This window comes from Molothrus aeneus, unplaced genomic scaffold (genome assembly GCF_037042795.1).
Source record: "Molothrus aeneus isolate 106 unplaced genomic scaffold, BPBGC_Maene_1.0 scaffold_30, whole genome shotgun sequence".
Taxonomy (NCBI): Eukaryota; Metazoa; Chordata; class Aves; order Passeriformes; family Icteridae; genus Molothrus; species Molothrus aeneus.
In genome coordinates, this window is record NW_027098964.1 from 2,401,207 (window position 1) to 2,413,827 (window position 12,621).

Genomic DNA, 12,621 nt, shown 5'->3' on the forward strand with positions numbered 1-12,621 from the left:
GGGCCGCCTCCTATAGGCCGCGAGGTCAGGCCGCCAGCCAATCAGAAGGCAGATAATGACTAAGCCACGCCTCTCTCCCCAGTTTTCGCAATATCAGCCAATCAGAGATGAGGCGCGCAAATGAGACGTCGCTGACTGGGTGAGTGCCGTGAGGGAGAAGTGTGAAGCGGTTTGTGAGGGCTTGTGAGGGGTTATGAGGGGAAGGGGATCGGGGAAGGCGCTGCGGACGCGAAGCATCGGGAGTGAAACGGGGAGAGGAGACAAACCCGGCTCGTGCTGGGCGGCCCCGCGGAGCTGAGGGCGTCGCTCCCCTCGCCCGCTCCGCCCCTCCCTTAGCAACAGCCGCCGGCCAAGCGGCGTCGCGAGGGGAATTTTTCTGATTGGCCGAGCCCCGCCACGCCCGGCCAATGAGCGCGAGCCACGGGACCCTGCGCGTCCCCGCCCACCCCCGCGCAGGCTGCGGAGCCGCTAGGAGCGTACCAACTGCGGGCGTGCAGGGGGGGGGGAGCTCAGCGGTTCGGGGTTTAGGGGGGTCACGGCCCCACACAATCCCCGTTCAGGAGAGAACGAGGGGGCTCCTCAGGATCTCTGTAGGGAGAGGCTGCTCTGGGGAGCGAGGTGTGGAGAGTAGGCAGGGAGTGAACCACCCCCGGACAGCGGGTGGTGCGGTCCGGGCGGAAGTGAGGTGTCGCGCGCTGAGGCGGTTCCGGTGTGGGAGCGGCCGGGACTGGGCTGGGGGGGCTGAGGCGGGGTCGGGCCCGGTGAGTCCCGGGGGCTCCGGGGGCGGCAGCGGCGCCTGGGGGCGGGCGGGGCACCGGGGCAGCCTCCGGAGGAACCGGGGGCAAAAGGGGGCTCGGGGGGAGCGGAGGGAGCGGTGACAGTTGGGGTTCCTGGGGAGGAGGGGACGCGGATGTGAGGGGCGTGGGGGGGCCGAGGGGCGTGAGGGGATATTGAGGGGGGACAGAGGGACAGGGAGGGGACAGACGGACAGGGAGAGGGACAGAAGGACACGGAGAGGGACAGAAGGACACGTAGGGGGACAGACAGGGAGGGGGCAGATGGACATAGGGGGAGCTGAGGGCTTGGGGACATGGGGGGGACAGAGGGACATGGAGGGCACTGAGGATTTGGGGGCTGACGGACAGGGGGACATGGAGGGGACAGGGGGACAGAGGGACAGGTGCCACGGAGGTGCCACCCGGGCACAGGGCGCCAGGTGCCATCACACAGAATGGCGCTGGTCATGGCAGGAGCCTGATGGCTGATCCTGTGGTTAAATGTGAATTAATTTTAAGATTAAATATAGATTTTATTGGGGGTTTAAATCTCTTGGTTTTGGCTGTCCCAGGCCGAGGCTATGCTGTGCACAGCCCTGGTCATGGCTGGACTCTGATGCCTGATTTTGGGGTTATTTTTGGGGTTAAATCTCTGGTTTTTTGACCATTTCAGGCCGAGGCCATGCTGTGCACAGCCCTGGTCATGGCTGGACTCTGATGCCTGATTTTGGGGTTCTTTTTGGGGTTAAATCTCTGGTTTTTTGACCATTTCAGGCCGAGGCCATGCTGTGCACAGCCCTGGTCATGGCTGGACTCTGATGCCTGATTTTGGGGTTCTTTTTGGGGTTAAATCTCTGGTTTTTTGACCATTTCAGGCCGAGGCCATGCTGTGCACAGCCCTGGTCATGGCTGGCAGTCTCGTGGCTGATTTTGGGGTTATTTTTGGGGTTAAATCTCTGTTTTTTTGACCATTTCAGGCCGAGGCCATGCTGTGCACAGCCCTGGTCATGGCTGGCAGCCTGGCGCTCACCACGGCCGTGGTTGCCCATGCCTATTACCTGAAGCACCAGTTCTACCCCACCGTGGTTTACCTCACCAAATCCAGCCCCAGCATGGCCGTGAGTGCTTTGTTCTTTCTCAATTACTGCTAATTAACCCCTCATTAACTGACACCCTGCCCACCCTGCCTCACTTCTGCTTTTGGGGCTACTGAGGAGCTCCCCAAACGTCCTGGGACAGCAGCGGGGGTGGTTCCACCCCATCCACCCCCCCAGGGTGGCTTTGGGGTACCAGAATCCCCCCGGGCTGTCCCCAAAATGCTCCCTGGGCTCTGCTGGCCCTGCAGGTGCTGTACATCCAGGCCTTCGTGCTCGTGTTCCTGCTGGGCAAGTTCATGGGCAAGGTTTTCTTCGGGCAGCTGCGCGCGGCCGAGATGGAGGTGAGAGCTCCGGGGGCGCTCGGGGACTCCAAAAAGTCTTTGGGGCTGATTTAGGGGGGAATTCTGGACTCCAGAAAGCCTTTGGGGCTGATTTAGGGGGGAATTTTGGACTCCAAAAAGTCTTTGGGGCTGTTTTAGGAGAATTTGTGACCCCAGAAATTCTTTGGTGCTGATTTAGGGGGGGTTTTGGTACCATTTGGGGGGATTTGTTGCCGTTTTGAGAGGAATTTATGACCCCAGAAAATCTTTGATGCTGTTTGGGGGGAGAATTGATGCATTTTGGGGAAGGATTTTGAACCCCCAGGGGTTTTGGGGTGAATTTTGAACCCCCAGAGTCTTTGAGCCCAGTTTTGGGGAAGGATTTTGAACTCCCAGGGTTTTTGGAGTGAATTTTGAACTCCCAGGGGTTTTGGGACCCATTTCGGGGTGAATTTTGAGCCCCCCCAGGGTTTTTGGGGTGAATTTTGAACTCCCAGGGGTTTTGGGACCCATTTTGGGGTGAATTTTGAGCCCCCCCAGGGTTTTTGGGGTGAGTTTTGAGCCCTCCCAGGGTTTTTGGGGTGAGTTTTGAACCCCCAGGGTTTTTGGGGTGAATTTTGAGCCCCCCCGGGGTTCCTGGGCCCCGTTTTGGGGTCCAGCTTGGGGGGCTCCCCTGCCTCTGTCCCTCAGCACCTCCTGGAGCGCTCGTGGTACGCGGTGACCGAGACCTGCCTGGCCTTCACCGTCTTCAGGGACGACTTCAGCCCGCGCTTCGTCGCCCTCTTCACCCTCCTCCTCTTCCTCAAGTGCTTCCATTGGCTGGCCGAGGACCGGGTGGATTTTGTGAGTGTTGGCAGCAGGGAAAACAGCTCAAAAACGGCCCAAAAAAACCCCAAATCCAGCCCAAAAAATCAGCCAGAATCAACCCAGAACCTGCCCGAAAGCAGCCCAAAAATAACCCGAAACCAACCTAAAAATAATCCAAAATCAGCCTAAACCAGCCCAAAAATAACCCAAAATCAGCCTAAACCAGCCCAAAAATAACCTGAAATCAACGTAAACCAACCCAAAAATAACCTGAAGCTAACCCAAAAATAACCCAAAATCAGCCTAAACCAGCCCAAAAATAGCCCTAAATCAACATAAACCAGCCCAAAAATAACCCTAAATCAACATAAACCAGCCCAAAAATAACCCCAACTCTGTCCTAACCAGCCCTAAATCAGCCTTAACCAACCCAAACCCCCAAAATCAGCCCAAAACCACCCCAAAAATAACCCAAAACCAGCCCAAACCCACCTGAAGTCAACCCTAAAAATAACCCAAACCCGCCCCAAAATTTACCCAAACCCACCCTAAACCCACCCCGGAATCAACCCAAACCCCACATTTTTCATGGGAAATCTGCATTTTCCTCCCCCCAGATGGAGAGGAGCCCCAACATCTCGTGGCTCTTCCACTTCCGCATCGTCTGTGAGTGCTCCTCATTTGCATCATTTTGGGGAACAACCCAAAAAAAACCCCACAAAACCCCAAAAAACGGCGCCAGGGCGGCCGCGCCTGCTGGGGCCTGATAACCCCAATTAGGCCAATCAGCAGCGCTTCGTTAACGAGGGGGGGCCGGGGGGGGTTAATGAGCTCCAGGGAGGGAAAACAAGGCCCAGATCCAGGGCAAAATGGGCTGGAAAAATGGGATTTAGGGATTTACTGCCTGAAGTGGGAACAATGGGGTTTAGGGATGTGGTTCCCAAAAAAAAAGGAAAAATGGGATTTGGGGATATGTTCCCCAAAATGGGAACAATGGGATTTAGGGATTCACTTCCTGAAATTGGAAAAATGGGATTTAGGGATGTGGTTCCCAAAACTGGGAAAAATGGGATTTAGGGATTTACTGCCTGAAATGGGAAAGTAAAAGAAAAGAAAAATGGGATTTAGGGACGTGGTTCCCAAAAAAAAAAGAAAAATGGGATTTGGGGATATGTTCCCCAAAACGAGAAAAATGGGATTTAGGGGTGTAATTCCTTCAATTTTTGAGGGAATTTTGGGGTTTTTTTGGGAATTTTGAGGGGCGGGAGGCTGCAAGAAGGGGCTGGGAGTGGAGGAATCTCCTAATTAAGCTCCTCATTAATGGTGGGGGGTAGGACCCCCCCAGAGCTGCTCCTGAGGGTGGGATCTGTTCATTTTTTGGGGGCCTGTTCATTTTTTGGGGATCTTTTAATTTTTTGGGATCTGTTTATCTTTTGGGACCCGTTCATTTTATGGGGTCTGTTAATTTTTTGGGGATCTGTTCATTTTATAGGATCTGTTCATTTTATGGGGCCCGTTCATTTTATGGGACCTTTTGTTGATTTTTTGGGACCTGTTCATTTTTTGGGGTCTCTTAATTTTTTGGGGATCTGTTCATTTTATAGGATCTGTTCATTTTATGGGGCCCGTTCATTTTTTGGGACCTGTTCATTTTATGGGATCTTTTGTTGATTTTTTGGGGATCCGTTCATTTTTTGGGATCTTTTGTTCATTTATTGGGATCTTTTGTTGATTTTTTGGGGATCCGTTCATTTTTTGGGACCTTTTGTTCATTTTTTGAGATCCGTTCATTTTTTGGGACCTTTTGTTCATTTTTTGAGATCCGTTCATTTTATGGGGATCTTTTGTTGATTTTTTTGGGATCCGTTCATTTTTTGGGATCCGTTCATTTTTTGGGATCCGTTCATTTTATGGGATCCGTTCATTTTTTGGGATCCGTTCATTTTTTGGGATCTTTTGTTGATTTTTTGGGACCTTTTGTTGATTTTTCTGGGGTCTCCTCCCAGCTCTGATGTTCCTGCTGGGGATCCTGGACTTCCTCTTCGTCAGCCACGCCTACCACAGCATCCTGACCCGCGGCGCCTCCGTCCAGCTCGTCTTCGGCTTCGAGGTGCGTTGGGCTCGGGGTTGGGTCCCCATTGCCCCTCTCGGGGCGGGGTGTCCCACCTGGGCCTGTCCCGTGTCCCCAGTACGCCATCCTGCTGACCATGGTGCTGACCATCTTCATCAAGTACGTGCTGCACTCCATCGACCTGCAGAACGAGAACCCCTGGGACAACAAGGCCGTGTTCATGCTCTACACCGAGCTCTTCACCGGTACCGGGGCTGGGGGGCCCAGTTAGGCCTTGCTTAACGAGGAGGTGTCGGGGGCGTTGGTTGGGCAACGAGGACTCGAAGTCTTGGTGGGGCTTGGCTGGTCCGGGTTGGTCAATGAGGAGTCAAAGTCTTGGTGGGGCTTGGCTGGGTCTTGGTGGGGCTTGGTTGGGTCTTCATTGGCCAACAAGACTCAAAGTCTCGGTGGGGCTTGGTTGATTTCATCGGCCAACGAAGAGTCGAAGCCTTGGTGTTCAACTGGTCTTGGTTGGTCAACTGAGACTTGCTCAACTCCCAAAATTCGCCCAGGTGGCTTTGGGGTCCCGTTTTGCCACCTGAGCTGTCCCAGAGTTGGCCCAGGTGGCTTTGGGGTCACATTTTGTCACCTGAGCTGTCCCAGAGTTGGCCCAGGTGGCTTTGGGGTCCCGTTTTGTCACCCGAGCTGTCCCAGAGTTTGGCTTTGGGGTCCCACCTGAGCTGTCCCGGAATGTTCCTCCGTGGTTCCTCCCCAGGGCTGATCAAGGTGCTGCTCTACATGGCCTTCATGACCATCATGATCAAGGTGCACACCTTCCCGCTCTTCGCCATCCGCCCCATGTACCTGGCCATGAGGTGAGGCCTCCCGCGTGGGATCCCCATCCCCATCCCCATCCCGATCCCGTCCCGATCCCGATCCCGATCCCGTCCCAGCCCCGCTCCAACCCCGTTTTCCCCCCAGGCAGTTCAAGAAGGCCGTCACCGACGCCATCATGTCCCGCCGGGCCATCCGCAACATGAACACGCTGTGAGTGCCCCGGATCCTCCAAAAACCCCCAATCGCCCCAAAACCCTGTGCAATCCACCCCAAAACCCCAAATCGCCCCAAAACCCTGTGCAATCCACCCCAAAACCCCAAATCGCCCCAAAACCCTGTGCAATCCACCCCAAAACCCCCAATCGCCCCAAAACCCTGTGCAATCCACCCCAAAACCCCAAATCGCCCCAAAACCCTGTGCAATCCACCCCAAAACCCCCAATCGCCCCAAAACCCTGTGCAATCCACCCCAAAACCCCAAATCCTGGGAAATCCCTGCATTCATCCGTCTTAAATCCCCAGCTGTGGGTTTTGGGATCAGCTGTGGGATTTTGGGTCCAGCTGTGGGTTTTGGGTCCAGCTGTGGGTTTTGGAATCAGTTGTGGGTTTTTGGGTCCAGCTGTGAGTTTTTGGGTCCAGCTGTGGGTTTTGGGACCAGCTGTGGGTTTTTGGGTCCAGCTGTGGGTTTTGGGACCAGCTGTGAGTTTTTGGGACCAGCTGTGGGTTTTGGGTCCAGCTGTGGGTTTTGGGACCAGCTGTGAGTTTTTGGGTCCAGCTGTGGGTTTTGGGACCAGCTGTGGGTTTTTGGGTCCAGCTGTGGGTTTTGGGACCAGCTGTGGGTTTTTGGGTCCAGCTGTGAGTTTTTGGGTCCAGCTGTGGGTTTTGGGTCCAGCTGTGGGTTTTGGGTCCAGCTGTGGGTTTTTGGGTCCAGCTGTGGGTTTTGGGTCCAGCTGTGGGATTTGGGTCCAGCTGTGGGATTTGGGGCTCTCCTGGCCCAGGTACCCCGACGCCACGGCCGAGGAGCTGCAGGCCATGGACAACGTGTGCATCATCTGCCGCGAGGAGATGGTGACGGGCGCCAAGCGCCTGCCCTGCAACCACATCTTCCACACCAGGTGCTCCTCCTGCCCGGGCACTGGGGCATTTGGGGGCTTTGGGGGTTTTGGGGATTCTGGGGGTGGTTTTGGGGTGGTTTTGGGGGGTCACTGCTGCAGCTCTGCTGGCCTGCAACGGCCATCCTGATCCTGATCCTGATCCCAGTCCTGATCCAAATTCTGATCCCAATCCCAATCCTGATCCTGATCCCGATCCCGATCCTGATCCCAATCCCGATCCAAATTCTGATCCCAATCCCCATCCCGATCCTGATCCTGATCCAAATTCTGATCCCAATCCTGATCCTGATCCCAATCCCCATCCCGATCCTGATCCAAATTCTGATCCCAATCCTGATCCCGATCCTGATCCTGATCCTGATCCAAATTCTGATCCCAATCCTGATCCCGATCCCGATCCCGATCTCAGCTCCCTGGGCTCGCTCGTGGTTCCAGCAGCAGCAGACGTGGGGGCCAGCAATGAAACGAGGGGCATTAATTAACGGGTTAATTAATTACGGCCAGGGGAGTAAAGCAGTGGGGGTTTTGGGGTTTTCGCTAATGAAGGCGCTAATGAAGGCGCTAATGAAGGCGCTGATGAAGGCGCTAATGAAGGCGCTAATGAAGGCGCTAATGAAGGCGCTGATGAAGGCGCTAATGAAGGCGCTAATGAAGGCGCTAATGAAGGCGCTAACGGTGGTGGCCCCGCAGCTGCCTGCGCTCGTGGTTCCAGCGGCAGCAGACGTGCCCCACGTGCCGCATGGACGTGCTCAGGGCCTCGCTGCCCCCGCAGCCGCCCCCGGAGGCGCCGGCACCGGCACCGGCAGCGCCGGCACAGCCCCCGAACTGTGAGTGGGACAGACGGACAGGGAGGGGACAGGGGGACAGGGACCCCAAACTGTGAGTGGGACAGACGGACAGACAGGGGACAGGGGGACAGGGACCCCAAACTGTGAGTGGGACAGACGGACAGACAGGGGACAGGGGGACAGGGACCCCAAACTGTGAGTGGGACAGACGGACAGACAGGGGACAGGGGGACAGGGACCCCAAACTGTGAGTGGGACAAACGGACAGACAGGGGACAGGGGGACAGGGACCCCAAACTGTGAGGGGGACAGACGGACAGGGAGGGGACAGGGGGACAGGGACCCCAAACTGTGAGTGGGACAGACGGACAGAGAGGGGACAGGGGGACAGGGACCCCAAACTGTGAGGGGGACAGACGGACAGGGAGGGGACAGACGGACAGACAGGGGACAAGGGGACAGGGACCCCAAACTGTGAGTGGGACAGACGGACAGGGAGGGGACAGGGGGACAGGGACCCCAAACTGTGAGTGGGACAGACGGACAGACAGGGGACAGGGGGACCCCAAACTGTGAGTGGGACAGACGGACAGACAGAGGGACAGGGACTCCCCAGCTGTGAGTGACCGGTGCTGGAGGGACAAAGGGACAGGGAGGGGACAAAGGGACAGGGAGGGAGAGGCCCCAGGGCAGCCTGGGGTGTTCCCATGGGGGTGTTTCCACTTGGGACATCCCCAGTGACGTCCCCACGAGTGACATTCCAGCCTTTCCCCCTGTGGCGCCCCCGCTCCCTTTGGGGTCGGGATTTGGGAATTCCGGCTCTTGGCACATTCCCCCGTTCCCTTTGGGGTTGGGATTTGGGAATCCTGGCTCTTGGCACATTCCCCCGTTCCCTTTGGGGTTGGGATTTGGGAATTCCGGCTCTTGGCACATTCCCCTCATTCCCTTTGGGGCCGGGATTTGGGAATTCCAGCTCTTGGCACATTCCCCCCGTTCCCTTTGGGGTCGGGATTTGGGAATTCCAGCTCTTGGCACATTCCCCCCGTTCCCTTTGGGGTCGGGATTTGGGAATTCCAGCTCTTGGCACATTCCCCCCGTTCCCTTTGGGGCCGGGATTTGGGAATTCCAGCTCTTGGCACATTCCCCCGTTCCCCTTGGGGCCGGGATTTGGGAATTCCTCTCTCCCAGCTCTGCCCTGTCCCCGCAGTTCCCCAGGGGCTGCTGCCCCCGTTCCCCCCGGGGATGTTCCCGTTCTGGCCGCCCGTGGGGCCCTTCCCGCCCGGCCCCGGCCCCGCGGCCCCGGCCCCGCCTGGGACTGACGGAGCTGCTGCGGCTGCTGGGGCTGCTCCTGGTGAGTGCGGCCTGGATCCCATCCCACATCCCATCCTGGATCCTGCCCTGAATCCCAGCCTGGATCCTGCCCTGAATCCTACCCGAATCCCAGCCTGGATCCTACCCTGAATCCCAGCCTGAATCCCATCTGAATCCCTTCCCGAATCCCAGCCTGAAACACATCCCAAATCCTACCCTGAATCCTACCCTGAATCCCATCTGAATCCCTTCCCAAATCCCAGCCTGAATCCTACCCTGAATCCCAGCCTGAATCCCTTCCCAAATCCTGCCCTGAATCCTACCCTGAATCCCAGCCTGAAACACATCCCAAATCCTACCCTGAATCCTACCCTGAATCCCATCTGAATCCCACCCCAAGCCCCATTTCCCACCCAAGCCCCATTTCCCACCCCAAGCCCCATTCCCACCCAAGCCCTCTCTGTCCCGCAGGTTCCCGTCCCGTTCCCGGTTCTGGTCCCGGTTCTGGTCCCGGTTCTGGTTCCGGTCCCGTTGCCGGCGCTGCGGGGTCGGAGCCGGGCGGGGCCGGGGCGGTGCCGGGGCTGCCGCTGCCCCCGCCCTGGGTGGGGATGCCCTGGCCCCCGCTCTTCGGTAGGATTGGGGTTGGAATTGGGGTTGGGATTGGGATTGGGATTGGGATTGGGGGTTTGGGATTGGGATTGGGGGTTTGGGAGTTTGATGGACCCCACACCCCCCGTTGCCCAGGGGTGCCCCCCATGCCGGTGATTGGGGGTTTGGGGATTTTGGGGATTTGGGGTTTGGGGATTTGATGGACCCCCCGTTGCCCAGGGGTGCCCCCCATGCCGGTGATTTGGGGTTTGGGGATTTGGGGTTGGGGGTTTGGGGATTTGATGGACCCCCCCGTTGCCCAGGGGTGCCCCCCATGCCGGTGCCCCGGGATTTGGGGATTTGGAGTTTGGGGGTTTGGGGGTTTGGGGTTTGGGGATTTGATGGACCCCCCGTTGCCCAGGGGTGCCCCCCATGCCGGTGATTTGGGGTTTGGGGTTTGGGGTTTGGGGGTTTGGGGTTTGAGGATTTGGGGATTTGGGGTTTGAGGATTTGGGGGTTTAGGGTTGGGGATTTGATGGAGCCCCCGTTGCCCAGGGGTGCCCCCCATGCCGGTGATTTGGGGTTTGAGGATTTGGGGGTTTAGGGTTGGGGATTTGATGGAGCCCCCGTTGCCCAGGGGTGCCCCCCATGCCGGTGCCCCCCGCCGGCTTCGCGGGGCTGACGGAGGAGGAGCTCCGGGCCATGGAGGGGCACGAGCGGCAGCACCTGGAGGCGAGGCTGCAGTGCCTGCACAACATCCACACCCTGCTGGACGCTGCCATGCTCCAGATCAACCAGTACCTGGGGGTGCTGGCCCAGATCGGGTACTGGGAGCACTGGGAGGGACTGGGATGGACTGGGATGGACTGGGAATGGACTGGGAGGGACTGGGAATGGACTGGGAATGGACTGGGATAGACTGGGATGGACTGGGAGGGATTGGGAATGGACTGGGATGGACTGGGAATGAACTGAGAATGACAGATCAACCAGTACCTGGGAGTGCTGGCCCAGATCAGGTACTGGGATGGACTGGGATGGACTGGGAGCACTGGGAGGGCTCGGTGCTGCCCATCCCCCCCACTTTGGGGTGACTCTGGGATCCCCCCCAGGACCCCCCGGCCGCCCCCCCCCCGTGAGACCCCCCCGGAGGAGCCCCCGGCCCCGGGACCCCCGGGAGGCACCGGAGCCAACGGAGGCAGCGGTGAGAGAGGAGCCCCGAACCGGGATGGACTGGGATGGACTGGGTGAACTGGGATGGACTGGGGTGGACTGGGATGGACTGGGTGAACTGGGATGGACTGGGGTGAACTGGGATGGACTGGGTGAACTGGGATGGACTGGGATGGACTGGGTGAACTGGGAGGGACTGGGATGGACTGGGATGGACTGGGTGAACTGGGATGGACTGGGGTGGACTGGGTGAACTGGGAGGGACTGGGATGGACTGGGATGGACTGGGTGAACTGGGATGGACTGGGGTGGACTGGGATGGACTGGGTGAACTGGGATGGACTGGGGTGAACTGGGGTGAACTGGGATGGACTGGGATGGACTGGGTGAACTGGGATGGACTGGGATGGACTGGGTGAACTGGGAGGGACTGGGATGGACTGGGATGGACTGGGTGAACTGGGATGGACTGGGGTGAACTGGGGTGAACTGGGATGGACTGGGCTGAACTGGGGTGAACTGGGATGGACTGGGATGGACTGGGTGAACTGGGAGGGACTGGGATGGACTGGGATGGACTGGGTGAACTGGGATGGACTGGGATGGACTGGGTGAACTGGGGTGGACTGGGATGGACTGGGGTGAACTGGGATGGACTGGGATGGACTGGGCTGAACTGGGGTGGACTGGGCTGAACTGGGGTGAACTGGGATGAACTGGGTGAACTGGGATGAACTGGGGTGAACTGGGATGGACTGGGGTGGACTGGGCTGAACTGGGTGAACTGGCATGAACTGGGATGAACTGGGTTAAACTGGTTCTGCACTGGTTTAAACCGGTTCTGCACGGCTCCAAACTGGTTTAAACCGGTTTAAACCGGTGCAGACCGGCCGTCCCTGGTGTGTCCCGCAGATGCGGCCCCAGCTGAGGATGAGGAGGACGCGGCCGAAGGCGCCGAGCCCGGGGAGGGCCCCGAGCCCCCGGAGGGCCCCGACACGGCCGAGCTGCGGCGGCGGCGCCTGCAGAGGCTGGGGACCCCCCCCCACTGACCGGGACCCCCAAAACCGAACCGGGACCCCCCCAGAACTGACCCGGGACCCCCAAAACCGAACCGGGACCCCCCCAAAACCCACCCGGGACCCCCAGAACTGACCCGGGACCCCCCCAAAACCGACCCGGGACCCCCCCCCCCCCACTGACCGGGACCCCCAAAACTGACCCGGGACCCCCCACACTGACCGGGAACCCCCCCCACTGACTGGGACCCCCAAAACCGAACCGGGACTCCCCCAAAACCCACCCGGGACCCCCAGAACTGACCCGGGACCCCCCCCACTGACCGGGAACCCCCCCAGAACCGACCCGGGACCCCCCCAAAACTGACCCAGGACCCCCCCCTACTGACTGGGACCCCCAAAAGTGACTCAGGACCCCCAGAACCCCCCCTCCCCCACTGACTGGGACCCCCCAGAACCCCCAAACCCCCCCCCAAATTGACTGGGACCCCCCAAAACTAACCTGGGACCCCCCAAACTGACTGGAAAACCCCCCCAGGACCCCCCAAACTGACCAGGATCCCCCCAGGTTCCCCCCCCTCACCTCCCCCCTCCCCATTTTCCACTGAAATTCCCGGCTGGAAGCGAATCCCCGTCCCCTTGGTGACCCCAGCCCCATTTCCCCAGCCCCTGACCCCGTTTCCCTCTGGTTTTCTCCAGTCTTTCCCATTTTCCCCCATTTTTTCCTCATTTTCCCTCATTTT

The 12,621-nt window shown here is 58.6% G+C and overlaps 1 protein-coding gene across 3 annotated transcripts; it reads left to right on the top strand.

Annotated features, from left to right (window-relative positions):
* The first annotated feature begins 114 nt into the window (after positions 1-114).
* SYVN1 (synoviolin 1) lies at positions 115-12,026 on the top strand. 3 transcript variants are annotated; one of them, XM_066570643.1, is made up of 16 exons: positions 115-139; positions 1,754-1,894; positions 2,122-2,214; positions 2,884-3,036; positions 3,618-3,666; positions 5,007-5,110; positions 5,190-5,316; positions 5,826-5,925; positions 6,032-6,097; positions 6,886-7,002; positions 7,693-7,829; positions 8,998-9,141; positions 9,573-9,731; positions 10,327-10,513; positions 10,802-10,893; positions 11,775-12,026. In XM_066570643.1, exons 2-16 carry the CDS (start codon positions 1,763-1,765, stop codon positions 11,909-11,911), a joined length of 1,797 nt encoding a protein of 598 aa, XP_066426740.1. In that variant the 5' UTR covers positions 115-139; positions 1,754-1,762; the 3' UTR covers positions 11,912-12,026. The 3 variants fall into 3 exon arrangements, with proteins under 3 accessions (XP_066426740.1, XP_066426739.1, XP_066426741.1); XM_066570642.1 differs by lacking the exon at positions 115-139 and adding an exon at positions 690-761; XM_066570644.1 differs by lacking the exons at positions 115-139; positions 10,802-10,893 and adding an exon at positions 690-761 and having other exon boundaries at positions 11,775-11,915.
* Positions 12,027-12,621: the final 595 nt, after the last annotated feature.

Excerpts from the sequence above, each read along its gene's own strand:
- SYVN1 (XM_066570643.1), top strand. The coding sequence starts at position 1,763 with ATGCTGTGCACAGCCCTGGTCATGGCTGGCAGCCTGGCGCTCACCACG. Across the intron at positions 1,895-2,121 it reads AATCCAGCCCCAGCATGGCC|GTGCTGTACATCCAGGCCTT; the intron begins GTGAGTGCTTTG and ends CTGGCCCTGCAG. Across the intron at positions 2,215-2,883 it reads TGCGCGCGGCCGAGATGGAG|CACCTCCTGGAGCGCTCGTG; the intron begins GTGAGAGCTCCG and ends TCTGTCCCTCAG.